Here is a 24,519-nt window from a genome sequence, read left to right on the forward strand (position 1 = left end):
GTGATTCCTGGAGATGAGCGGGTATTGTCAATTGTGTAAGAGCTATTGACTAAAGGTATGGACTCACTGCTTAAGTGTGGTAGTTATTGAATGCAAACTACCAGAGCATTCTTATTTGTGTAGCAGGGGGGCTAAGTCAGGGATGGCTGACAATGTAGGCAAAGTTAACATTGTGTGTAAATAAGGAAAATTGCTGTCTTTTAACTGCTGTGCTCTTGACAAGGCAGAAACTAAACAATAGCTTCTGATCTTTGGTTATTGTTCTGTGATCAGGGGTCTGAGGGAGTGGAGTTCAACAATTGTTTCACCAGTTAATGGCTGTTGGCTCAATGGAAGAGGAGCCCTGACTAAGGAGTCTGCTACATGTCCCACTGGAAGCAATTTAATTTTGTGGGGGGGAAAAGGAGTGAGGAAGTTGTTTTGCTCACGGTAAGATGGGGAGTCCAGCTACTGCCTCCTGTTAGGGCACCAGGGCACTGAAGTCTGGAATCGAACCCAGAATCACAGACCTGTGCTAACCACCCCAGCACTGCCCAATCCAGAACTACACTGAAAACATTACCAGCAGACTTAATTGAATGGGATAATGTATTATTTAAGCCTCATTTTAAGAACGGGTAGTTTCCAAAGGATCTCTGCATGCTTTGGAAGATTATTTGAAGATTAACAAATTAATATTCCCTTACATTAAACAGTGCTGTTCTGTCGTTCTGCTCTGCAATGACCTATATTCTTTGATAAGTGTTTTAATCTGAGCACATGGATGTATTTTGCTGCAAGCTCTAGTGCATTGAAGAAAAGCGTTTTACTAGGCCTGGAAAGAAAGACGTTGAACAAAGCCAACTGAAGAGAAAGCAGTTCAACAGCAACCCTTAACTTCATTATCCCAGCTGGGAAATTTGCTTTGCAGGCAGGTGAAAGGCGCGATACCACACACGATGCATTTAAGGAAGCCCAAAGCCATTAACACAGGAATTGCTAACCCTGTCCTGGTGACCCGTGTGTGCTGGTTTTCATTCAGCCCACCTTCATCCGATAACTGAAGCCTTACTTGACCTGAGAAATTGCTTCGATTGAATATTTGCTTTATGTTTCAAGTCACAAGTTTGGGTTTTTATTTCATTGACAAAACAGTTGAAGCTCCAGCATGTTTAAAGATCTGGGTACAAGCCATCCGAATGAATCTTATTAAGCTGATGAAGGGTTTAATTGTGTAATTGAGTGCCCAGCTATAAGAAAAACTAGCAGGCGTATGTGGGTCACTAGGATCAGAATCGGGAAGCACTGCATCAACATGCATTCCATGAGAAAGACAAGCTAGCAGAAGCTTAATCTTCACAATCTGTTCTCCTCCCCATTGATACTGTAGGTGTGTGGTAAGTATACTGGTGCACTCTGGCTGCTGTCGCATCATCCAGGAGGGGGCTACACACTGGTTGTAGTGGAGGGGAGTCCCCATTACTTGTAAAGCACTTTGACTGGAGTGTCCAGAACAGTGCTATATGTGTGAGTAATTATAAATGGAAGGGAGCTTAGATTCACTTTGTTTAGAGATGTAATAAGTACATCCCAAGCACTTTGTAAAAATTATTTGGCTGCTGGAGGGCCCCATATCTAGCTGTGCTCAGCTGCGTGGCTGTGACCTATCTCTTTAAATGATCTCAACCTCAGTAGTAAACTTGGAGATCTCCCAAAATTCACAGACAATGCACTCTTAATGTAATCTTTGGCCAGGCAAATACTCTGTAGCTCAATAACTTAAGACCTCAGTACCATTGTTCCTGATCTCACTTTGCATTTTACAATGTTGATCAAGTGAAATGATCAACGAAGCCTCTTCCCAAATCATTTAATGCAATCCAGAGCTATTTTTTCCCCATTGTGAATCGGCTTGCCTTCTTCCTCTTGAAAATCACCACGTAATAACCTTTACACCCGCAGCCTGACCGACCCTGTGCCTCAGAATCCATGTCTTATTGCTGTATTATGAAATTGCATAAGGGTATGTATATGTAAGGATTTTGCAGTATCTCAACTCGAGGTGTAATTATGAGATTGTGTTATCCATGTTTGACAAACAGGACTGGTTACCTCTTCATGCAGTTAGCTGCGATAGCAGGACGTGCACTAGTGCAGATAGCCTGTGGGGAGTGGCTGACTATTGCTTACGGTTTTCTGTGAAAAGATGTCCTGACAACTAGTCAAAACATTAGTTACATCAATGCTTTGTGAATTCAAAAAAACAAGCACAGCTTATTGTAACTTTTTAGTGGAGTTTGGAAGTGTGCAAAACGCATTGTTTCAAAACACCTCATTCAAACCGTGTCTGAAAGCAAAGCACAGCAGGAAGACATTGGGGAAGGTTCATTCCTCACCCTAACAAAACCAAGCAGAAAAGCTCCAATTCAGAATAGCATGTGGATATAACCCTCAGCTGTGTCTTAACACCTATAATTAACCCCTACCAATACCACCTGACAAAATAACACCACGCAGCACAGGGGGGGATATGCACAAGCACTGTCGATTGGGTGCTGCAGTTCTCCAAGGCAGACAGTATGGGATGGAGAGAGAGAGAGATCTGATGCACCCAGTCCTGTAGGCCAGGGGTTCTTCCAGTTGACTGCATCAGTGCATTGTCAGCAGCACAGCCCCTTGCCTGAGGGAATTCCCAGCCCCTGCTAGCCAGTCCGGATGTGAACTTGTCTGCCGTCTGGAAGTCTCCGCCTGCAGAGTGAGTGAAAGTTTGCTCCAAATGGTTGGACTTGTGCGGTCAGTCAGCCAGCCCTCTTATCTGACTGTAGTTCGGGTGGGGAGCTGCGTCAGCATGTGTAGGCCTCAGAGGAACACGTAATATGTTAATGCCATGCTGAATGGAAACGAAAGAAAACGAAATGTTTCGGCCGTGGAGCCTTCTTCGGGCGTGAGCCTTCCGTTGTTTTCTTCTCTTTTCGGCATGGAATAAACCTATTACTTGTTCCTCTTATCTTACTTGCAATTCTTCCCCTTTTCATTTCAGTCATCATAATTCCTTGACTTTATATACTGTTTTGCATCCTAACACTGTTAAACCAGTCAAATTAACGGGAATGTTTAGAGAGGCCAGATTATTCAGGCCCAGAGTGGAATTTAGCCAGGACATTGCGGTTATTACCATCTACCCTTAGGAGCAGCGTTTAAGAGCCAACTTTTAAGGATCTCAGCTGAATGTCTTGTGCCAAGAGCAGTGTCCTGGGTCACCAAACTGGAACATTAACAGCAAAGAGCTCCACCTACTGGTTCACCAACACCACTTACCGCAGCAACCTGGTCTTCCTTGGAGCTCAGGGGCCTCCCCTTCCAGCCTGGCTGAGCCTCACAGACCTAACGAGACCAGGCTAGAAGCCATGTACCTTTGTAGACTTTGAAATTCATTCATGGAGCATCTTCAGCCTCAATTAAGCGGTTACAGACACAGGGAGAGGGCAAAGGCTGATAATTAAGTGTGGGACGAGGGGACGAACTTTCCTGTCTCTTTGCAGGAGTGTTAATGAGAAAGGGGAGAGTGTCTGCAAGATCCCTCTAGGTGGTACATCTCCAGGTTTATTTAGGCCTTTTTTTGGAGCTCTGCCTTTTATGCAAATGAATCTGGAGCACCATGTTAAATATGTCATACCAGGAAGTGAGGCTGGCACTGCAGGCACAGCGTCCCTGATATCAGCATCCCTGGCTGTTGAAAGATTTCAAGGTGATTGTCTGACAGAGCCCTCATGTGGAATGGCCTCTCATGACCTCTGGATACTGCATTAGGGCCCTAGGATCGTTGATTTGGTGCATCTGCAGCCCATTAACGAGAGTGAACAACCTTTTCATGTCATTGACACAGACATCCTCTCTCAAGGTAAGTCGCCCAGTCGTAAGAGCGCTTGCCTGATGCTGCTGTCATCTGTTAATGAACGACCGTCGTAGACTTTTTTCAATCTATTTCGTGCTGGAAATGGCAAACCAGGCACACTAATATCGTGGAGTGACCGTATCTGTCTAACATGGGCTGTGCCCTGTCATGATCTTCCCAGTATTCGAAAGTGATCATGTACACAGATCTGTCCCTGTCACATGGGTGAGAAGTGTGCAGGGAAATCTGGGTATGAAACTAGGATAGAGGCATTGCAACCATTACCGAATAGCATTTTTTTTTCCACATTCTGGTGCTAAATGTGTGATTTGCTTATGCTGGCACAACCCTATCAAGGCTAGATTTACATTTGAACAGAAGAATGGAAGGGGTCCGATTTTCAGTGCTGACTTCATACTGCACACAAGCCAACAGGAGCCATTCACCTGCATAGAGTGTCCCCCCATAAGTCCCACATTTTCTGCTTCATATTTTAAACCTCAGGTGATGCACATGCTGCCCAGGCGAGATATCAACTGAATGGAACTGTGTGGTTTAGCCAGAAATGAGCTGAGAAACTTTCCACCATGATCTTCCAAACCGAACCTATAAGAGCAGGGTTTACCTTTAAAAGAACCCTGATCAAAACGGTTTCAGTTTGGAAGCGTTCAGATGCAAATCTAATCCAAGAATAGCATTTTGAATTTCAAATGATAATGTGCCATTCATTTTATGTTCATCTTTAATTATTCACATACACTAAATTGTAACACCCTGCCCCACCACACACACACAGAAAGATGCACACAGCTTGCCTTGCTCACCAGTGCAAAAAACAACGATCTCCATGTGGGTCTTCACAAAGAACAGCCCCAAGCTGAACAACAACTCTCATCCCTGCCCTCGCCCACAAACGCAAAATCCTGCATTACTTCTTAAAAAGCGTACAGATTCCTGCAAGAATCAAGAAAGACTCCTTTTTATTATTCCAAAATCCTATGACAAGGGTTCCTGTAGGAATCCTTGATAACTTGAGACTTTCTATTGGCAGGGATATCGCATCATGATTTCTGTATCACTGGTTCCGAAACCTGGCTTCCTTCAGCCAGGGCTTTTTGCCAGCCATTTAGAAAGCGGAGGATTAAGGTTTTAGACTAAGGGAATCAAGCTTCTTCCAAGTAGAGCATCCAGTAGACATGGCTTTATTGATTTTCTGCAGGGACATAAAAGATCCAAAGGGGAGAAAAGGAAGTACGACTATTGTAGTCAGCAATTAAAATAGTTTTAAGTCTTGATCAATGCAGAGGATAAAAAATGTTTCCCAGTGTTTAAAAGTTAATTTCTCTATAGCTTTTAGAGCCGCTTGTTAGAGGTTAACGCTGACTTAAAAGAAATCAATAAAAAAGTATCGGTAGGGATCTGGCTATAGCCCCGGAGCCCTCTTTTCAGGGTAGGGTTTCCAAGCCTAGACTGTCCCCAGATGGGGCTGGGTCAATCTCTTACCCGGGTCAAAGGGAAAGACCCAGGGTTCGATTTGGAAGGTCTGGGATACGGTTTCTTAACAGGAGGGCTTCTCGAGCCCTGGTCCTGAAGGAACCCCACCAGCTGAGCTCTCACTTACACTGCTCGGCTGTTAACTCTCCTAATGTTACCAGCGATTCCAATTCAATTGTTTTCTGTTCCGATACTTGTTGGAGGTCACTACTCTGTTTACCAAAGAGTCTAAGATCTCATTTTTGCATAGAAAGAAAAAAAAACGTGCAAAAGTTCCAATCAGGCAAATTGTTAGGTCCAGTAAGGATGCAGTTCGGTAAAGAGCTGGGGTGGAACTATAATAATAATCACTAATATAGCACTTTTCTGGACACTCCACTCAGTTGACTTTGAGCAAAATTTTAGCAATGAGTTTTTATAACTGTCTTCTCACGTCAGAAAATAATCTTCACGGTTACACAAGTGTCCATGTTGTGGTGTTTACTACGTGAGGGAAAAAAAACAATACCGTCTTCAAATTATATTGAAAAACCTCGTTGTTTATGACAGCCATTTGTGGAGCACAGGGCAAAGACAACTGCTGTTATTTCTATTGGCCGCCAGAGGGCGCTAAGCCCCCACACTTAAAGACGTGAATTACTCCAGCCGGTGTTCTGATAAGTTGGCACAGTAACTACCTTCTGAAAGTGATGTCATAATTAAAACAACAGCATTATATATATCGCTAATTTCAATACCTCCGTAAATATTAACCACGTATCTCAGCGATAACGCTTGTAAGTACTCAAACAGTGCAAGCAATCCTATGGTGTTGTGTTGACAGTGCGTACAGGTGCCACTAGATTCATCCCTATTCGATATACAGATTGCAACAAGGGGTTAAAATTAAACTGAAAACGGATCCTGAAATAAACCATGCTTTTAAAATTGAGCTAAACCACCTATTTAAAACAATAGAGGCTAGATTGCTGTGCTTCAAAAGCCGTTTACAGGGGTCTCATTCACGCAGGAGTCGAAAATCGCCGTCAGTGATAAAACAGATGTATCTTTTGCTTTGAAATGCAAACAAAACAAGCCAATGTCGATGCCAGTGTGAACATTTACGAACAGATGCCCTTTCTGCTGGTAACCACCTAGCGAACCCCGTGTCTAACCTTGCTAGAATGCGGCTCGGAAGGACGCGCTCTGTGGGGACGGACAGCGGTTGGCAAAAAAGTCACGTATATTTCTGTTTTTTCCCCCCTCGCTCTCTCTCCTCGGCTCCCTCCCTCTCCCTGCCTGTGTTCCTCTCAAGATCATTGGAGCCCAAATTTGATCTTCCCAATGTCATGGACAAAAAAGAGGCTTCCGCGAGCATGAGGAAGAAAGCGGGCGGCGGCCATGGCAACGCAGCCGGGGTCGGTCCCACCGGCGGCGGCGGCGGCGGGCGACAGGGCTGCTTCGGTTTCGTCTCCGCCGCCGCCGCCGCCGCCCACCCGGGCCCGGGTCCGAAAGGCGGTGCGGACAGCGGCGCCGGCGTGGACGACGGGACCGGCGGCGAGGAGGAGGCCAGGTCGCAGCAGCCGCGACTCCGCCGGGCCGCGGGAGGAAACGGCGGCACCAGCGGCGGCAGCATCAGGATGAAGGATTTTACGCCAGGAGGGGGAGCCGCGTCCACAGCGAGCAAGAACTCCAACAACAATGAGCTCTGCCTTCCGCCAGGCGAGAGTTCCGCACTTGCTACTGCTGCTGCTGCCACTACAACCTCTGCCGCCACCGGCCAGGGAGATGGTGTGGGACTCGCACCCCGCGGCGGAGGAGGCGAAGGGGCACCTGGAGCCGCTGGAGTAGCAGCTGCCGCCGCCGCCGGTGGTGGTGGGTGCAACAGCACGGCCGCCAGCACAGGCATGAAATGCAACAAAAACGGAGACTGCCGGAGAGACCCAGCCGCGACAGGGAGTCTATCTTCTATCATCTCTAAGCAGGGAGGAGGAGGGGGAGGAGGAGGATCGGGAGCCGAAGACAGGAGGAAGTCGGGCGCCTCCAGTTCCGCGACCGCCGGCATGGACGGGACAACCACCCCGGCCGGGTCGCTCTCGCAGGGTCTGGGGGGCGAGACCGCCAGCCCCGGCGCCGCCAACACAGCCCCGGGCGCCGCGGACAAGAAGGACTCCAGGGTGTCCTTCTCCAACGCGCCTAGCCGGAAAGCCTCTTCCTCCGTGTACGGCCCGGGCCAGGGCCAGCCCCCGCAGCCCCGGAACTCGGTCCAGTTTGTCAAGTCCGAGGACGGGACCCAGATCGTGGCGGAGGACGGGGAGCAGCGCGGCAGCCAGGCCAGCTTCATGCAGCGGCAGTTCAGTGCCATGCTGCAGCCGGGGGTCAACAAATTCTCCCTGCGCATGTTTGGAAGCCAAAAGGCGGTGGAGCGGGAGCAGGAAAGGGTTAAGTCTGCAGGCAATTGGATTATTCACCCGTACAGCGATTTCAGGTAAGGGCTGAGCTGCCCCGGCCGGGCGCTTGCCTCCAGGGGTGTCGTCTCACGGCCCGTGTAAGTAGCGACACGTCCTGCCAGCGGGTGTGGAAACTTCAGGGGTGACCTGTCAGAGCAATGTCACGGGGCCGGGCAGGTCAGGCGGAGCGGGCCGAGTCTGCGCCTGCCGGCGGTGTGTCTCCTCGCGAGCAGAGGTGTCAGAAACCCCCCAGTTGTGCCTAAAAGCCCTTTGTCCCGCTGCGGACTCCGGGCAGCAGTAGTGCCAGCTCAGCCGGGCGGGCGGTGCGGTGCTTTGGGTTAATTTGCCAGGCTGGGTGAGTTACCCACACAGCTGGGCAGCGCTGGTGGTTGTCAGTACAGTGTCCTGCTGCGCCTTGCCCGCGCACTGAGCTCGGGGCTGTGCGTCACTCCTCGTGAAACGCACCTGTGCAGGCGGGCAGGACGTGTAAACTCGTCCTCCCGGGAATAGGTGGATGGCGAAGGCGGCAATCGTGGGATTTGTGGAATATGGCGGGTCTCGACTCCTGTAGTGTGCGCACTACACGACACGGTGGCTTTTGTGCCCCGGTCGCTGCGAGTTGGTCTTATGCGTGGGGTGGCTCTGTGGGCAAGCTCGCGCGCGCGCGCGCTCGCGCAACGGGCATGGCTGAAACACCCTCGCGGGTGGTCAACTTCCCAGGTCCGCGCGAGTTCAGGAAGATGTTTCTAGACGGGGGGGAAACCGAGCCTTAATGGACTGAGGGTTGAGGAGTCTGTCCGACGTGGCCTTGAGTTTTTATAAATCCTGTGTAAAAGCACCGACATTATTTTACAGGCCTGACCATGTGACAGAAGACCGGTCGTGCTGGGTGAATGCTCCCAGCTTTACAGTGTCGCTTTGTGTCGTTTGATACCCCCCAGGCGTCAGGTGTGGGATATTCTCCAGTGCTCAGGACGGAGGAGGGCGAGGGAGAGATCTCTAAGATGACACATGACGTGTCAGACGATGAATGACACTCTCTAACTGAAGCACCCGGTCTACAGAGCGTGTTAACCAGAAGCATCTGATCTCACCTCACCGGGTTAAATATTTTACAATCTGAGTCTCTTCCTCCCCCTTTCAAAAATATATTCTGCTGTTTTACAAGCGTGCGCCTGAAATCCCCCTATGACTGCTGGCCCGCGTAAGAGCAGATTATTTTGCGTTACTTCCCAAAGTCTGTGGTCCGAATGAACCCGTGTCCAGATGTGAAACCCGGAGCACGGTGGACTCTTAAACTCTTGCCTGATTTCCTTGTTAACGGTCTTTAGCAAGTCCGTCTTGCGAGTAGGTGCTGGCGGGCGAAATACGAGATTACTTGTTTTCCACGGTTTTATTTCTTCTACCTTAATGGCCACAAAGCTACAGGCCACGGGGTGACCTTGTCGATGTAAAGATCCGCCATATCGGTTCAGGAAACGGGGCAATATCAGGAATATGATATGCAAAGCCACCTGCCCTGTACCCGGGGTAGACCTGTGCAATGAGACCTCTGTGAGCCGCCACCGACCGTATGTGAGCCTCGCTCCCTCCAGCCCAGAAACCGCAGGCCCTTATAGATAGCGGGGGCTGTGGACCCTGTGGGTGCTCTCTGGCGACATGCAGGTGATCAGAAGCGCAGCGTTCGAGGGGGAGACAGTTGCACCCCGTGAATATCGGGGCCGATCCAGGCAGCGGGAGAGCCCGATGCGTATTGTAATGTACGTAATGTAATGTAATGCTGAAGTGCAGGAACGCCGAAGACTCCCGCGGAGAAATGTCACCTTGACAACAATGGGGCTTTCAGAAGCACCGCGTGTTCTCGAGATGCCCCCCCGCCCCCCCGTAATAAACTCGCTCTTCATTCTCTGTCGGCCTTGTTCAGCGCCCATATAACCGCCGGCGACATTAATACGACCAAGGGGAAATACAGACGGGTATTTTACGAGAGTGCTAAGGGACTTACATCTATATATATATGAGCGCTTTAGATTTGATGCCGTCATTTAATTAGTGTGCTGCTTTTCGTATGCACCACGGTCCACGCCGTAGAATTAAACTCGCTGACCGAATTGACTTCCGCCAACACCCGCAGTTAGATTCCAGGGGTTTTCTCTGGGTTAAAATATTGTTTATAAGAATATAAGTGCGGGTTCTTCCAATTGACAGCAGCCGACGCGTTGGAAACAAAAAAAACGTCAGACGACGACGATTTACGGAGGACCACACAAAGAGGCGATACGTCACTCAGTTTGGGGGAAAAACGAATTTTGGAAGTCGGCTCAGGGAGAGAGATTACAATCCGACTTCAAATTTCAGATTCCAAAAGTAAAAAACCAGCCAGCGCTATCGCCCGTTTTCACAGTGTAAATCAAACAATTCTATTTGTGTTTAGAGACCTGGAAACTTTCCATTCGCCGTGGATGAACAAGGTGATGTAGGCGCTTGTTTATCTATAACTGCAGCACAGGTTTTCATTCCAGCTGAGTCCTGACTTATATATTTGAACGATCATTAAGTGTTAGTTAACTAAGTTAATGGGCTCTCCAGAGATCCGATAATTAACATTTTAAAACTACCTCACAAAACCTGTAGGGACTGTGACACCCCAGGACTAGGGATGTAGACCGTGACCTGACGCATGTATATAATAATTGACAGAAGCTTTCGTCCAAAGTGACTCACATCTGTGCAAATTTACACAGCTGGGCATTTTACTAGAGCAGTCTCAGGGAAACGCTTTGTTCAAGTGTTCAAAAGCTGTGTCTCCACCTGGGGTTTAAACCCACAATTTTCCAGTTAATTAATAATAATCCCCACATTTATGTAGTGCTTTTCTGGACCCTCCACTTAAAGCGCTTTACAGGTCATGGGGATCCCCTCCACCACCACCAGTGAGTAACCCCCACCTGGATGATGCTCCAGTCCGCTCCCCCCACACACCAGCTCTCAGTGGGGAGGAGAGCAGAGTGATGAAGCCAGTTCAGAGATGGGGATTATTAGGAGGCCATGATTGGTAAGGGCCAGGGGGAAATTTGGCCAGGACACCGGGGTAACACCCCTACTCTTTTTGAGAAACACCCTGGGATTTTTAATGACCACAGAGAGTCAGGATCTCACTATACTGGAGCATTAGGACCCACACAGACTGCAGGGTGAGCGCCCCCTACTGGTCTCACTAACACCTCTTCCAGCAGCAGCCTCAGCTTTCCCAGGAGTCTCCCCTCCAGGTATTGGCCAGGCTCACACCTGCTGGGCTCCAGTGGTGAGCTGCATGGGGGTTTCGCTGCTGGCTATACAGTCCAGTTATGAGTCTAGAGCCCTAACCATTCTCCGTATCCCTTCTTTTTATCCAGGTGTATAAATGGGCCGAGCTTGTTTGTCATCACGCCTGAGATTGCTCTGGGGTTTTGAAAGACGCCCCCGTGTTGAGGTCCACTTGCAATTGACACTCCGTTTGGCGATACTTGGTCTTGCTGGCGTTTAGATTTCAGCACCAAGGACAGTTCCTGCCCCGCCGCAAATCCCACAGGGGCTTCGCCTGCTTTATGGGGGGAGGGGGTAGCACGCACACTGTCTTCTACTCTTTACAAACCTGCGAGAGGCGGAGGGGAAGAAGGAAAAAAAAAAGACTGCGATTCATCAATAGTTTCGAATTTGAGCCAGGATTGTTTGGATGCGGAACACGATAAGAATACAGCCTGGCCAAGCAGTGCCGGTAGAGAAAGAAATTGAAACAACAAACAAACAACAACAACAACAACAACAATAAAACGGTGTCCCTATGGATTTAAGCGCTTGACTGCGCGGTAAAACAAACGCGTATCTCGACCGTCTGTCCCCCTTCTGCTGAGAGACAGGCGGTCGTGGACGTGCAGCTCTCCAACATACGGCAAAGGACTATCGGAAGCGCGTTTCCCTGCCTGCGGAGATCAGAATCAATGCGTTGCGTGTTTTCAGCGTGTAACTCCGCTAGTGCACTGTTCCAAACTGGTTTTGCTGTAACAGGTGTAGAATTCACCCACTGGGTGCGTCGCACAGCGTTCAGGACGCGCTCTTGTGTGGGGGAGTGGTTTCAGCGCGTTGTTGGTATAGCTTCTGACAGAGCATGGGAGTTTCAGGCGCAAGAGCGGGGTCTCGGGTTCATTCTCCGAGAGTGATTGGTATTTAATTGGGGGTTCAATACCAATATAGAAGAGGAAAAAGGATCACCGGCTCCGTGACAGATTCGCAACACCCGTTTCGTTCTCTAACGACACCCTACCCTCCAGGCCATCATTGAGAGAAAGCCCTGTACAGCTGCCCGAGCTGGGCTTCCCCCAACAGCGAGGCGGGGAGCGCGCACATGGGCGAGGAGGTGGAGGGACTAGGTGTCCATCAAGGACGCTGTTTAGGTTCCCCGATCACCAGCCTGTGCGCTGAGGAAACACTGGTCGATCAATGAAGCCCTATCCCGTTTCCTCGGTACGCGCGGGGATCTGCAGAGAAGGAAAAAAACGCCGACTTCGCCCTCGTGGTTCCCTCTCGTGTTTTCAATGGGCTGAACTAAGAACTTTTGGGATTGCAGTTGGTATAAAATTAAAAGGTCACGCTCCGTTTATTATTTGTAGATGGGCATTCTAGTTCAAATATAATATATGACTTAATGCTTTTACTTTGTCATTTTTTCCATTTTTGTTTATTTTATCGACTCTAAGACAACTCTTAGATGACTGCAAGCTCACAGACTCAAGTAAGGTCGCATGTGCTGTACAGCAAGGAAGAAGAAAAAAACCCCACCACCAGTGACAATTAGCTCATACACGCTGCGAGCTGGAAAATCGACTTTCTCTCCTTGACACCACAGTTGCGTCTGAAAGTGCATCACTGAGAGCTACATGACTCAGCAGCGCACAGCTCGAGACGACTTTCTGTGTGCGCGAGTCGAGCACGAAACGTGGTCCTCGACAGCGCGGAAATGTGACTTGATCCATAAATCACCTTCCTGCGCTGACGCACCGTCTCGTGCGTTATCAGATACTCTCCAGCAGTTTAATAACTGGAAGAAGATCCAGCCATCTCCAGTCTCTCCCGGGTCTGTCGCAGAGCCCCACTGTGTAATTCGGTGTCTTGTCCGAGTTTCCCTGGCCTATTGCGATCTCAAAAGCGTCAGCCTTCATTTGTCTTCTTATGCTATGCCTGGGTGAGCGGCGGCCGCAGGGCAGAAATTAATCTCTGCTCTTGCTGTCGTGGAGTTTCTCTCGCTTCTCCCTTTTTTCCTTAAGAAGGCTCCAGCCGCGCACGGCTTGAGAATCAATTAATTCGCTCGGCGTCTCCGGTTTCATATTCCGTTCTCGGGGCCTGTCCTTGCCGTGACCTTGCGGGCGGCTGGGACGCGCCTGAAACCGCGGTTACAGAGGGCCACACCCCTCGCCTCCCCCCCGTCCGTGCGTGTGTGCGTGCGAATCAAGGGCATCGTCAGGGTCTCCTCTTCGGGGTTTGAAAGAGTCGCAGTCTGCGGCTTAGCAGGCGGCAGAGGATGCATTTTGTAAACGCCGAGTTTACCTACCCAGGTGCATCGGTTTGTTATCTCCTTTAAATGCCCGTCATTTATCTCAGAATCAGAATGCCGCAAAGACAGCCCTCAGGGAATGATCGGGCGATCGTCACCGCGCCCCGGAGTTCTGTTCTGTAGGATTCACCACCGGAGCAGTTTTAACTGTTGTCTAAGATCTTATCTGTCACACAGTTCGCTTTGCCCCTCGCGGTCAGTGCAGGGTCCAGCCCGAGCAGACCGACTCCTGCAGTTGTACGTGATGCCATTGAAATGGCAGCGCGTGCCTGGGCACCCCGCACAGCCCTGTTACCTCGTGCACCCGCACTGTGTCCGCCACGCGCTCCAACATCATTCCTGATGTGTCCCCTGCTTTTATTATAAGACTGTCTAGAGGTTTAACATTAAACTGTTAAAGACGCACTAGTGTAACGTAACACACCTGAAGAAGTCTTCGCATCTGCAGCACCGCCTATGTTCTTATTCCTACGTGTTTAAAAGGGACCTGACCTCTTGTGATTCCTTTGTAAATTTGACATCAAATATACCTCTTCCTTTTTTGCAGATTCTACCTCTAGAATCCAAACAGTCAAAACAATATTAATTATGCCGACAGTAAATAAATACAAATGATGGAACAGAAGAGTAAATGTTGATAAAATAACTTAAAAGACACCTAGATTCAAGTGCTGGGCTTGTTCTTTCCAATGACATTGGCATGTTGGGAATTTCCTGTGTACTGTTTGGCTCCTTGAATGTGTTGTCCTAAAGCTGTCCAAAAGATGTGCTCTAGGCGGCCTAGAATGATCCTGGTAGCTCTTCATAGGCTCACACAGGTGGGATAAGATGGTCTATGGTTGACTCTTGCACACAGCGCAGAATTTAATCTCAGCTGGGCTGTTAATTGCACAATTGAACTTCCAATGTGATTCAATACAATCATTAAAAGCCCTGAAAATAATGGCAGTTGGTGCGCCCCGTTAGTTTTGACCTTATTTGTGCAAATCATTAAAATCTCATTTATTTGAATGTGCCAGCCACTGAAAGCAGCCCTTAAATTGCCTTAACGTCATCCAGGTGGGGCTGCACACTGGTGGGTGTGGAGGGGATCCCCATTACCTGTACAGCGCTCACAGTGGAGTGTCCAGAAAAGCGCTGTGGAAGTGTGAGGAATTATTATTATTATTATTAACAGACAGCGGAGACATAGTAGAAACAGATCTTTCACTGTAGCTCCCAGAAATGAGGCTGTGTGCTTAGCCGTTTCCTACTGGGTCTGTCTTCCTCTCACCCTCTCTTCCATTGCAGGTTCTACTGGGATTTCACAATGCTGTTGTTCATGGTGGGTAACCTGATCATCATCCCCGTGGGGATCACCTTCTTCAAAGACGAGACCACCGCCCCCTGGATTATCTTCAACGTGGTCTCCGACACCTTCTTCCTCATGGACCTGGTGCTGAACTTCCGCACGGGCATCGTCATCGAGGACAACACGGAGATCATCCTGGACCCCAAGAAGATCAAGAAGAAGTACCTGAAGACGTGGTTCGTGGTGGACTTCGTCTCCTCCATCCCCGTGGATTATATCTTCCTGATCGTGGAGAAGGGCATCGACTCCGAGGTGTACAAGACAGCCCGCGCCCTGCGGATCGTGCGCTTCACCAAGATCCTCAGCCTGCTCCGCCTCCTGCGGCTGTCCAGGCTCATCAGATACATCCACCAGTGGGAGGAGGTAGGTAGGGCTGAGCTGGACGGCTTTTTAAATGTCCAAGTAAGAGGTTTATTCCATGCTGAAAAAAAAGAAGAAAGAAAACACAATGTTTCGGCCGTGGAGCCTTCCTCAGGTGTGAGAAAGACAGGGCAGTAGGCAAAGGTAATGTAGCGGGAGACCAAAGGCTGGGAGAGAGGAGGAGCGAGAGGCGGGAGCAGGGGACAGAAAGAGAGGCCAATCGGGAGGTGTGAAGTCAGGATAGGTGTAGAGAGGTTTGAAATGACACTTCCAATGAATGGAGAACATTTTAGAATTAAGTCATCTGTCGTTAAGAGAAGGGGGAAGGTGTGATCCTAGCTGCAGGATAAGTTTGGTTTCTGTAGTCTTTCTGATGTATGAGTTCGGAAGACCGTCTTTGAGAACACAGACGGAGAGATGAGAGTGGTCATGGCCATCAAAGGTGAAATGAGAGACAATGGGCTTGGAGAGATCTTTAATCTTCACAGCCCTGACGTGTTCTCCGAAGCGGTCTCCGAGTCTCCAATGTAGATGGCTGGGCATTTACTGCAAGAGACACAGTAAATAAGGTTCCTGGAGGTACAAGGACGAGTTTTTTTTAAATGGCTGACTCTTCCTGGGACTGTTGCAGATCCAGGGCATGAAAAGACCAGTTCTGCAGTGATGTGTGGGTTTCTGACTTTCCTTCCGAAGTCCAGACACTGTGGTTGTTGGATTAGACATGCATTCAACTCAGATTAAAGGTCTCGATCTTTCTCGGCATTTCATTTTTTCAGAAGTCATTGACGCTTTTGTCACAGTACCTTTGACAACATTTGTAGGTCCCCGAAGAAAGTGTCCAGTTTTCTCCCAGTAGCATAATTATTCCATTTAAGTGATTAGGCTAATGAAGCAGTTGAGAGATTGCATGGAGCTACTGCTAGATGACACTGTGACCCTCTGGGTATTAGGACTGATTGCTCTTGTTGGTAGAGTGTTTAGGAGAAGCAGTGGCTCTGATTTTACCCAGCATTAACAAGTGGATGATTTCACAATTTGTTATCAAAGGCTCCTTTCTTCCGTTAACCTGCGTCGCTTTGTCTCACTTCATGGAAGTTATTAATGGAAGTTGGGGCAGGAGAACAATGAAAAGTCACACCACTGTTGCTGATCACCGTCATCGCAGATATCAGCTCTATATATATCAAACACAGTCGTCTCAGTGATCCCTCCTGCAGCGGCCCTGGGCCACTCCTCTCTGAATGGAGAGAGGGGGCTGCCCATTTACCAAGCGGGTTCGGACAAACCTGTCCCACCAAATAATCCGAACCGTCACCAAGCATCGGATTCTTGGCTGTTGTTGTCCCTGGTGAGCTCTAAACTCTCCTGGCGGTTTGTTAATAGAACATTGGTTTTCTTTGCCTGTGTGAAATGGGGCGGTGCAAGGTCTTCATCAGGAGATTGTGACAGTGAGTTGCTCAGCTGCGGGCGGAGAGGTGGCTCCGTTGCTCAGGATCTGTGCCTGTTACTGGAAGGTTGCCGGTTCAAATCCCGCGCCTGGTGGAGGAATCCTGCTCAGTCAGGCCCCTGAGCAAGGCCCTTAACCCCACCTGCTCCAAGGGTGCTGTATGAATGGCTGGTCCTGCGCTCTGACCCCCAGCTTCTCTCCCTGTCTGTGTGTCTCATGGAGAGCAAGCTGGGGTCTTTGAAAAGACAAATTCCTAATGCAAGAAATTGTATATGGCCAATAAAGTGATCTGATCTTATCTTGTGATCTCAGCATGTCCAAAACCTTCGAGACTTTTTCCGACTCCCTTTTGAATCCAAAAAACTTCATCAGCCTCCATTGCCTAGTTCAAGACTTGGACATCCTCACAGCTGTCTGAATTATCGTGGCAAGAAGGTTTGTATAGGAAAGAGCAGAATTTCTCAATTAAACTGTAACGAAGGCTCGTTCCAATATCAGGGGGGTCATGAGTAAGCCTCACTAATGAACCGTTTGCCTACAATCAATTAGTGCCAACTCCTTGCCGTCAGCCAAGACATTATCCCTCCTTCTAGGATGAATTCATTGTGCTGCTGCTGTGTGACTCACTCATCCTTTCTGACAGTGGCGGCTGGTGAGGCAGTCAGGCCGACTTGTTTCAGGGCGATCTGGGATCGCTATGTCTCTGCGAAGTGGCTCAGTGAGTCCAGCTCGGTTACGTCCTGTGTGTGTGAATCGACCGGCAGGTTTTTTTAAATTTTATTTTTTAATACTAAGCCCGTGCAGGGTGCTAAGGCGAGCTGTTCAACCACAGCTTCTCACTCTCCCAAAAAAGTCTCGCAGCACCTTATCTATGGTGAATGGGTTATTCTGTTCCCACCTCTTCCAGAATTAATCACCACTGGGGCATTTTATCAGCACTGGGAAAATCCCTGTGGATTACATAAACCACCAGTCTTTTCTGTTATGAGCCTGAGGTTATCCTAAATATAGAAGCTTTATCACCGGAGAGTGTCTTGAGTTCTACAGACTTCTCATCCAGATGTTGAGAGAGTTTGACTGTATTTCCCAGGCCAGCTGTTGCTGTTGTGACAGCTTCTCTTGATTATTGTGGATTATTTTGATTATTTTTTCAGTTTGGGCGATTTTTAGTATGCATTTTTTTACGTTGATGGTCAATCTAACTGGCATGACTGTTGAAATGAGTGGGTCATGTCAGGTGTGCCTCATTGTTGGTATTTAAATGACTTTTGAACTTTTCCAATAACTGCTTGCACTCCAAATCCAAGTCCTGTGCCTTCAACATTAACTCCTCCCCATAAACAGATTGTTCCCAGTGGCTTCCTGACCCAGTAACGTCTTCAACACTTTTCTGCAGAGAATCTCTTTTAAAAATGGGGGCCACTGTGTTTGCTTTCTGGGTTATTAACCAGGCTGGGTGTGAGGCATATGAGCAATTTTAGGACTCTGTCTTCTGCTCTTGTACAAAGATGTTGGTTTCAGCAGCGGTCAGTCTGTCAACAGGTGACAGGTCACCTCCCTCTGGACCTAACCAGTCTCCTCTTTGTCTCTCTGAGCTGAGCTCATCACTACTGACCTGCGCTAAACTTTCTGGGGGAGGGGGTGGTGAGGTGGTTATTTGATCGTACTGTCCCAAAACATTGGATCAATTCCGCGCCAAGAGATCGATTGCGGGCAGTGTTGTCAGATTAAACTTCAGTGCCTTGCTCTTTCTGTTCGTGCTTTGTTCTTGTTATTTTGAAAGGTAAAGCCTCAAGTCAGGCTCTGCACTGTGCATTTCAGGGTTAAGGACAGCCTGTGCACAAGTGTGAGGTTGTTGTTTTTCATGCTGGGTGCTTTTATTGATCGGTGAATTTATGCATTTTGTGTCACGTGTGGAACTTCACCTAATTCCTTTCTAAATGTTTACCTGCTGCTCTCTGCCGCTTAAGAATTAGCTAGATATTGAGCTGTGAGTGACCAGGAGGGAGGGGTACCACACTTACAGAACGGTCATTGTTTAGTGGTAGCAGAACATAGAGGAAGCTGCACAGGAGTAGTGCAGCAGGGTGGCTGAGCAGTCAGCAGACATGGCCAATTTGACCAGTGTAAGTTTTCCACTGTTAGGTTTCAGGAGGGATCATTTTTATACTGTCATAGACTGCCTCCTCCCATGGATATCCCACTTCTCCCACCAATGAGGGAAGGTCATGTCTCCAAGGTGTCACGCCCACACTCTCCCTCGCAAACGACGTTACATTCCCGGAACCTCTGCTTCCCAATCTCATTCCTGATTGAACCCAGCACATTCTCACATGCATCAGATTCCTCAAATTCTCACTCCCTAACCAATCATCCAATCAGACCCCTTTCCTTTCAGTATTTAAACCCCCTTCGCACACCTTCCCACGCTCACTATTGAGAAGCCTATCTTAGTATTCTCCAGTGCGTGTTTCCTAACCTTTTGACTGATCTCCCGTTACGAATCTTCTGCTTCCGCCTCTAGACCTCGCTTTCTGGATTTTGCCTTTGAATTGTTTTGAATATCTCTCGTTACCGGACCCTCTGCCTCCCTTATCGACCCAGCCTTTGGATTTTGTCTTTTGGATTGTCCCCTTGCTACTCTGTGTCCTGTGGGATTCCGGTCACGCATAAGGATCCTCCTATTCCACGTATTGGTTCCTTGACACAAGGAGGTGAACCAGGAAGAATATGCTTCCTTTACATACTACGGCATTTTCGTCTTCGCCTGGGAGCAGACAGGGGTGGGAGATGGTTTATTTGATGTGAGGTGGTGTTCTGAGACAGCCTCCCCCCCCCCCAAACCTTGGGATATTGGGATATTGTCCCGACTCACTCTCGCCAAGCCTGCACAGCTATTCTGAATACGCATGCAGAGCAGCAGGGGGTCTACTGACAGGTGTCAGTCACGTATCCGCTGGGTGAGGAGGGGCTGTTGACATCGATCGCCCACTCCTGTGCCTGGCTGGGCCCTTGTCCCCAAGCTGCCTGTTCTTTGCTGACTTGTGCTCCAGTGGCTGACCTAATGCACAGCTGGGCTCCTCCTTTTTTAATTTCCAGTAGCTGTTTAACTCTCTGTTTCCATCAGTTTTCCTGCCTGCATCCGCACCAGAGCTCATGAATAAAATGGAGGCAGAGGGGACTTTTAGACAGTGGGAAGGGCTGTGATGTGAGCTCCGGAAGGGAAATATTTTAGCACTAATTACTGCCTAAGACTAAAGAACAATGGATTTCTCTGCTAATTACACAGGCATTAATGCTCGAGTACTGGGAATGGAATTTAATAGTGTTAATTGCCATCCTGACTTTGAAAGTTTGAAGTTTGAAATGTTTTACAGGCAAGGTTTTTTTTTTTCATATCCACTGTTGCAAAATCCCAAATAACTGATTATCCTGCTGCGCCTCAGTTTCTGTTTCCGTGCTGCCCACTTGTAAACGCAAAGAAAACTTACTTGTAGATGAGCGAATGGCGAAGGAGTGGGAGGATACAAAAAAGTGAACTGATTGCATTTTAAACGGTAGTCTACTTCAGCCAGACTAATTTATTCTAAAACTCGGTGCTTCTAATGGACGTCAGAGGCGCCATTCTGGAGGGAAAACGAGGTACGTAGGATTGATCGGGAGCCCAGGAATTGAGGATACACTCAGAAGTTGGCTGTTCTGTGGAAAAGAGATTTTAATCCCGAACAGCGAGAAACAATTAACCAGAGTGCGCGTCTGTGTCGTCGCCAAGAAATTAAAATTTCAGCACCCAAGGTTTGATGACTCAATTGTGTAAAGTCTGCTATCTGGTAATAGGAGCTATTATTTTCTTGATTACAGAGCAGTTATTTTCGCAGAACATGACCCCTAATTATTTAATCAACCTCCCAGAGCCCAGCACAGCACCCGTGCGACACTCTGCAATTGAGGAGTTGGCCGCTCACTGTCCTAAAAAAAGAAAAATGCACTGTACTGCTGGCCACAGTTCACCAGTCATAGCTTCCAGGCTGCGAGAGCATCTCCACCCCCTGCGAGTGTGCTTTTTTATCCAGATCTAAATTGTATGTCCATCTACATCTATAGAATGCTTCTCTGTCACTGTGGAGACCAAGTTTGAGAAAATATTTTTTTTAAAAAGACAATGCAAAGACGCCACCACCAGGTCGATGCATTTTTAATCTGAACGCTGTTCATTTGTGGTCAAAGTTCTCCCGATGTGGAGTTTTATTTTTGGTACAGGAGGCGATGAGTAAATAAAATAGAATAAGTGTGAATGGGGAGTCCCCAGAAAATGTGTGTGCATGAGTTTTGTATTTGTGCACACTTTTTCATTGCATGATGATGATAATAAGAACATAATAATCTACTTTCATATAACTCTGAGTCGTCTCTGTCCCAAGCCTGATCCTCCCTCTCAGCTTTGCTCTGCTTCCAGGGGAACAAAGAGCAGACATGCCACTGTACCAGGCAATCTGTGGCTTCTGTTTTGGGAGTGGGAGAAACTTCTCTAACTATTCAGTGTTGGGATCAGCCGCCTGTTTCGTTTTTGCGATTTCCATTCACAAAGTCCACTTCCATTTTTGTTCCCCCCAGCCAAACCAATCCTTGGATAATAGTATCATCTGAATGAATTATGAAGCTGATGGAGAATACTGTCACCATCTCTTTGCCTGGCCTGGTGATTTTGCTGTGGTCGGAAAAGCAGAGTTAGAGATCAGCTCCTGTACTGTTCCCCTTCCTAACCTCCCCCCCACCCCCCCGATCTGTTTTTCCATGTCTGTGCTCGCCATGATTGATCCCTGCTCAGGTTTTTGACATGAGCGAGCCCCTCTCGAGAGCTGGGCTCAGGACTGATGGATTGATTCCATCATGTTGAGGCCCATTAGTCCCGGCCGGCTTGTGCGATCTGACAAGAGCTTCCTCCGTCCTCTCCCCCTTTCTCCTCTGACCCTTTGCTTGGCGACCCTTGCCAAATTGTACATCCTAGTGAAACACCTGGTGGACAGATGACTGCAGAGAAGCAACGGTGCATAAAGAGCTTACTGATCTCCCTTGTACTCCTTTCCCAGAGGAGCCACAGTGGTCCCACACCAAAACCAAACCAAAGCAGAGTATACAGTACAGTATATGAGTGCATTTTCCAAGAGTCCCATGCTTTGATCCTCATAATTCAGAGATGACATTTGCCGTATACAGGTTGCCGTATTGTTCCAAGTTGCCCTGATGTCTTAAGTGATCCTGTCTGCAATCCTTTCTTTCCTGAAACCGTGTGCAAACTGGTTTCAGCAACAAAAAAAAGGCTGGGGCCTGAACTGTCTGGGATCGTGTGGTCCGGAGAGGGAGTTGAGGTCACCTGGGCGATTACAAAAGTGAGGAGGCCAGTCAGTCTGGCTGGCCAGTTAGGATGTTGGGAGCCCGGTTGATTCAAGTATCTCATCTCCTCACTGTGGCCTTCGAGGCAGAGTCATAAACCTCTGTCTGACTCCGTCTGATGTGAAATATCCAGGCTGCCTCCGACGGCTGAGCTTTTCTTTTGTGCAGAAGAATCTTTTGTGCAGAAGAATTCCAAAGTTTTAAAAGATTAGGATTTAAGTGCGTTGTAGACTTTTCCCCTCGAGGGACAGCACTAAGAAGCTCTGAGACTCTCTGAAGAAGCCTAGGGTCTAGGAGTCTAGTCTCTTCTGCAGAGGCAGGAGAGGAGAATCGTCAGACTGCAAGAGCAGCTCTCTGTGGCAATACAAGTGCTTCTCCTCTGGAACCAGTACAGCTCACACAGCAGCGATTGATAATGATGTAGATATTGTTTTTCTGCTGAAGTGTCTTAGCCCACTGACAGCAGAGTGCTTGTTAAAGGTTACTGTCATAAACATGCTCTGCTCTTTTGCTGTTTGCCTGGCTGCTTCCTGGCTCATAAACTCCTGCTCATTTATTTCAGACTGCCTCATACCTCATGCTGCCTCCTGCACTTGAGCTATAATGAGAAGTTACTTTAAAAAAAACAAACCAGCCTTCCACTTGTTGAAGAGGCACACACCAATTCATCTGGATCTTGAATTGCTCCTTTAGCTTGATAGCTCATTGGCAGTGAAGGCACAATCACTTGTGCACTTTAAGGTCTAATAGCACTCTTCCCATTCCTCGACAGATCTTCCACATGACCTATGACCTCGCCAGTGCAGTGATGCGGATTTTCAATCTAATTGGGATGATGCTTCTCCTGTGCCACTGGGATGGTTGCCTACAGTTCCTGGTGCCCATGCTGCAAGATTTCCCTAGCGATTGCTGGGTGTCTTTAAATAAGATGGTGGTAAGTACATTATTTTTAGTATCGTCACGATTATGCATTCACGTCTGCTCTAGATGGATGTCTTTGTCAGCCAGCTGTCAAGTCAGCCCAGTGACTTCAGGAGGCTGTGCACCTGTGATCCTCTGTATCGCTCGATGCGTGCACAAACTCACAATTTAAGCGCACGTGCAAAGGCAGAGAGCCCAAAGGAAAGAATCACACCCCACAACACACCTCCAACACGAGGATCAACCCATCTATCATGCATTAGTGCCAGCAAAGTGCCACGAGAACTTTGCGATCTCTTGAAAACTGCCCAGTCCGTCACTGGGGTTACCCTCCCATCTATCCAGGACATTTATGACAGACGGTGCTTGAGGAAAGCTCTAAGCATCATCAAAGACCCCACACACCCCAGCTACAGACTTTATGATCTGCTACTATGTGTTGCTACCATTACTGTTGCTACTACCACTGCTGTTGCTACTACTACCACTGCTATTACTAATGCTGCTACTGCTATTACTATAACAGAAAAACTTCTTCGCAAAAAGGGTTGTGTGAGTCTGGATCACACTAACCCAGTTATTTTGTAGAAGCCGATTCTCTGGCTTCTTTCAAGACACGTCTGGAAGAGGCCCTCTGCACAGGTTTCTCTTGTGTCACTCAGGTTCCTATATACTGTATGTCTCACCTGTGCTTCATCATCATTCCACTGTGCTGCTCTGCACTGCATGCTTTGGTACCTGGGTAGTCTTTACAAAAGGACAGCTTGAGGTCCTTGTGTCATCGTCAGGCATCTGTGCGTTTAATTAAAACGCACTCTTCAGCACTTGCAATAAGAACACTTAAAGGTCAAGAAGAGAAAAAGCAATGAATAGTATAAAGCAGATAGATCTGGAGCTTAGACATCAGAGAGGGGGGTGTCTCTAATGGCATCTAGTAGGTGTTGATGAAAAGGTTTCTCAAGGACATGTTATGAGATCTAGAAGGTGAATGGCCTGTTAGCTCTTTATAGCTCTGGGGCTACTTTAATCAGATTCTGCCACCATCTCCCCATCTGTTGTTGATTTATGTTTTGGGAGAAAGGCGAGGTTGGTTCAGCCATGTGTAGATCCCTCCATCCACCACAGTGAGAAGCCCTGATGTTGAGCCCCCTCCTGGACCAGGAGAGACTGCTGTGTGTCAGTCTCGAAGATCACACTGCTGTCTCTCCTCCTGCTGCCTGTGTCCTGGCTGTGCTTTGGTCTTGCTCTTGTGCTCACAATTACTGTTTAAAGGGGAACTGTATCACAATTTTTTTTATATTTCGGGGTTAGAAAGAACTGGCATCGATGATTGCATTTCCAACCACGGTGAAAGTAACATGTACACAGTCACTTGTAAAACCTCCAATTTACATCACAAAATAGACTAAATTTCCAGGTGTGCGCAGCGCCATGATGCCATTATTGTCTGTGAATCAGAATGAGGCAACAAAGCATGACATGAATTATTATATTGTAAACCAGCAGGCTTGTGAATGCATCTCTTTTAATCCAATAGACATATTGCTCTCGACATTGAGACGGCTTTGCCAACAAATACATCTTATTTGTTTACTCTGCATGCAGACCACATTGGAACATTTCTGCGGTGAATATATCTGCTACTCAGCCTGTACTTAT

At 48.1% G+C, this 24,519-nt stretch overlaps 1 protein-coding gene across 2 annotated transcripts in view; it reads left to right on the forward strand.

The window, feature by feature from the left end:
- Positions 1–3,627: 3,627 nt before the first annotated feature.
- hcn2b (hyperpolarization activated cyclic nucleotide-gated potassium channel 2b) overlaps positions 3,628–24,519 on the forward strand; it is a 49,556-nt gene continuing 28,664 nt past the window's right edge. The window contains exons 1-4 of one of the 2 annotated variants that reach the window (XM_088621711.1): positions 3,628–3,880; positions 6,663–7,835; positions 14,678–15,101; positions 22,712–22,873. In XM_088621711.1, coding sequence (XP_088477837.1) covers positions 6,697–7,835; positions 14,678–15,101; positions 22,712–22,873 — 1,725 coding nt within the window. In that variant the 5' untranslated portion in view covers positions 3,628–3,880; positions 6,663–6,696. Of the gene's footprint in view, positions 3,881–6,188; positions 7,836–14,677; positions 15,102–22,711; positions 22,874–24,519 lie in introns of those variants that run through there. The other variant, XM_088621710.1, reaches the window with a different exon arrangement.

Source organism: Lepisosteus platostomus, chromosome 27 (genome assembly GCF_059453375.1).
Source record: "Lepisosteus platostomus isolate fLepPlt1 chromosome 27, fLepPlt1.hap1, whole genome shotgun sequence".
In the NCBI taxonomy this organism is placed as follows: domain Eukaryota; kingdom Metazoa; phylum Chordata; class Actinopteri; order Semionotiformes; family Lepisosteidae; genus Lepisosteus; species Lepisosteus platostomus.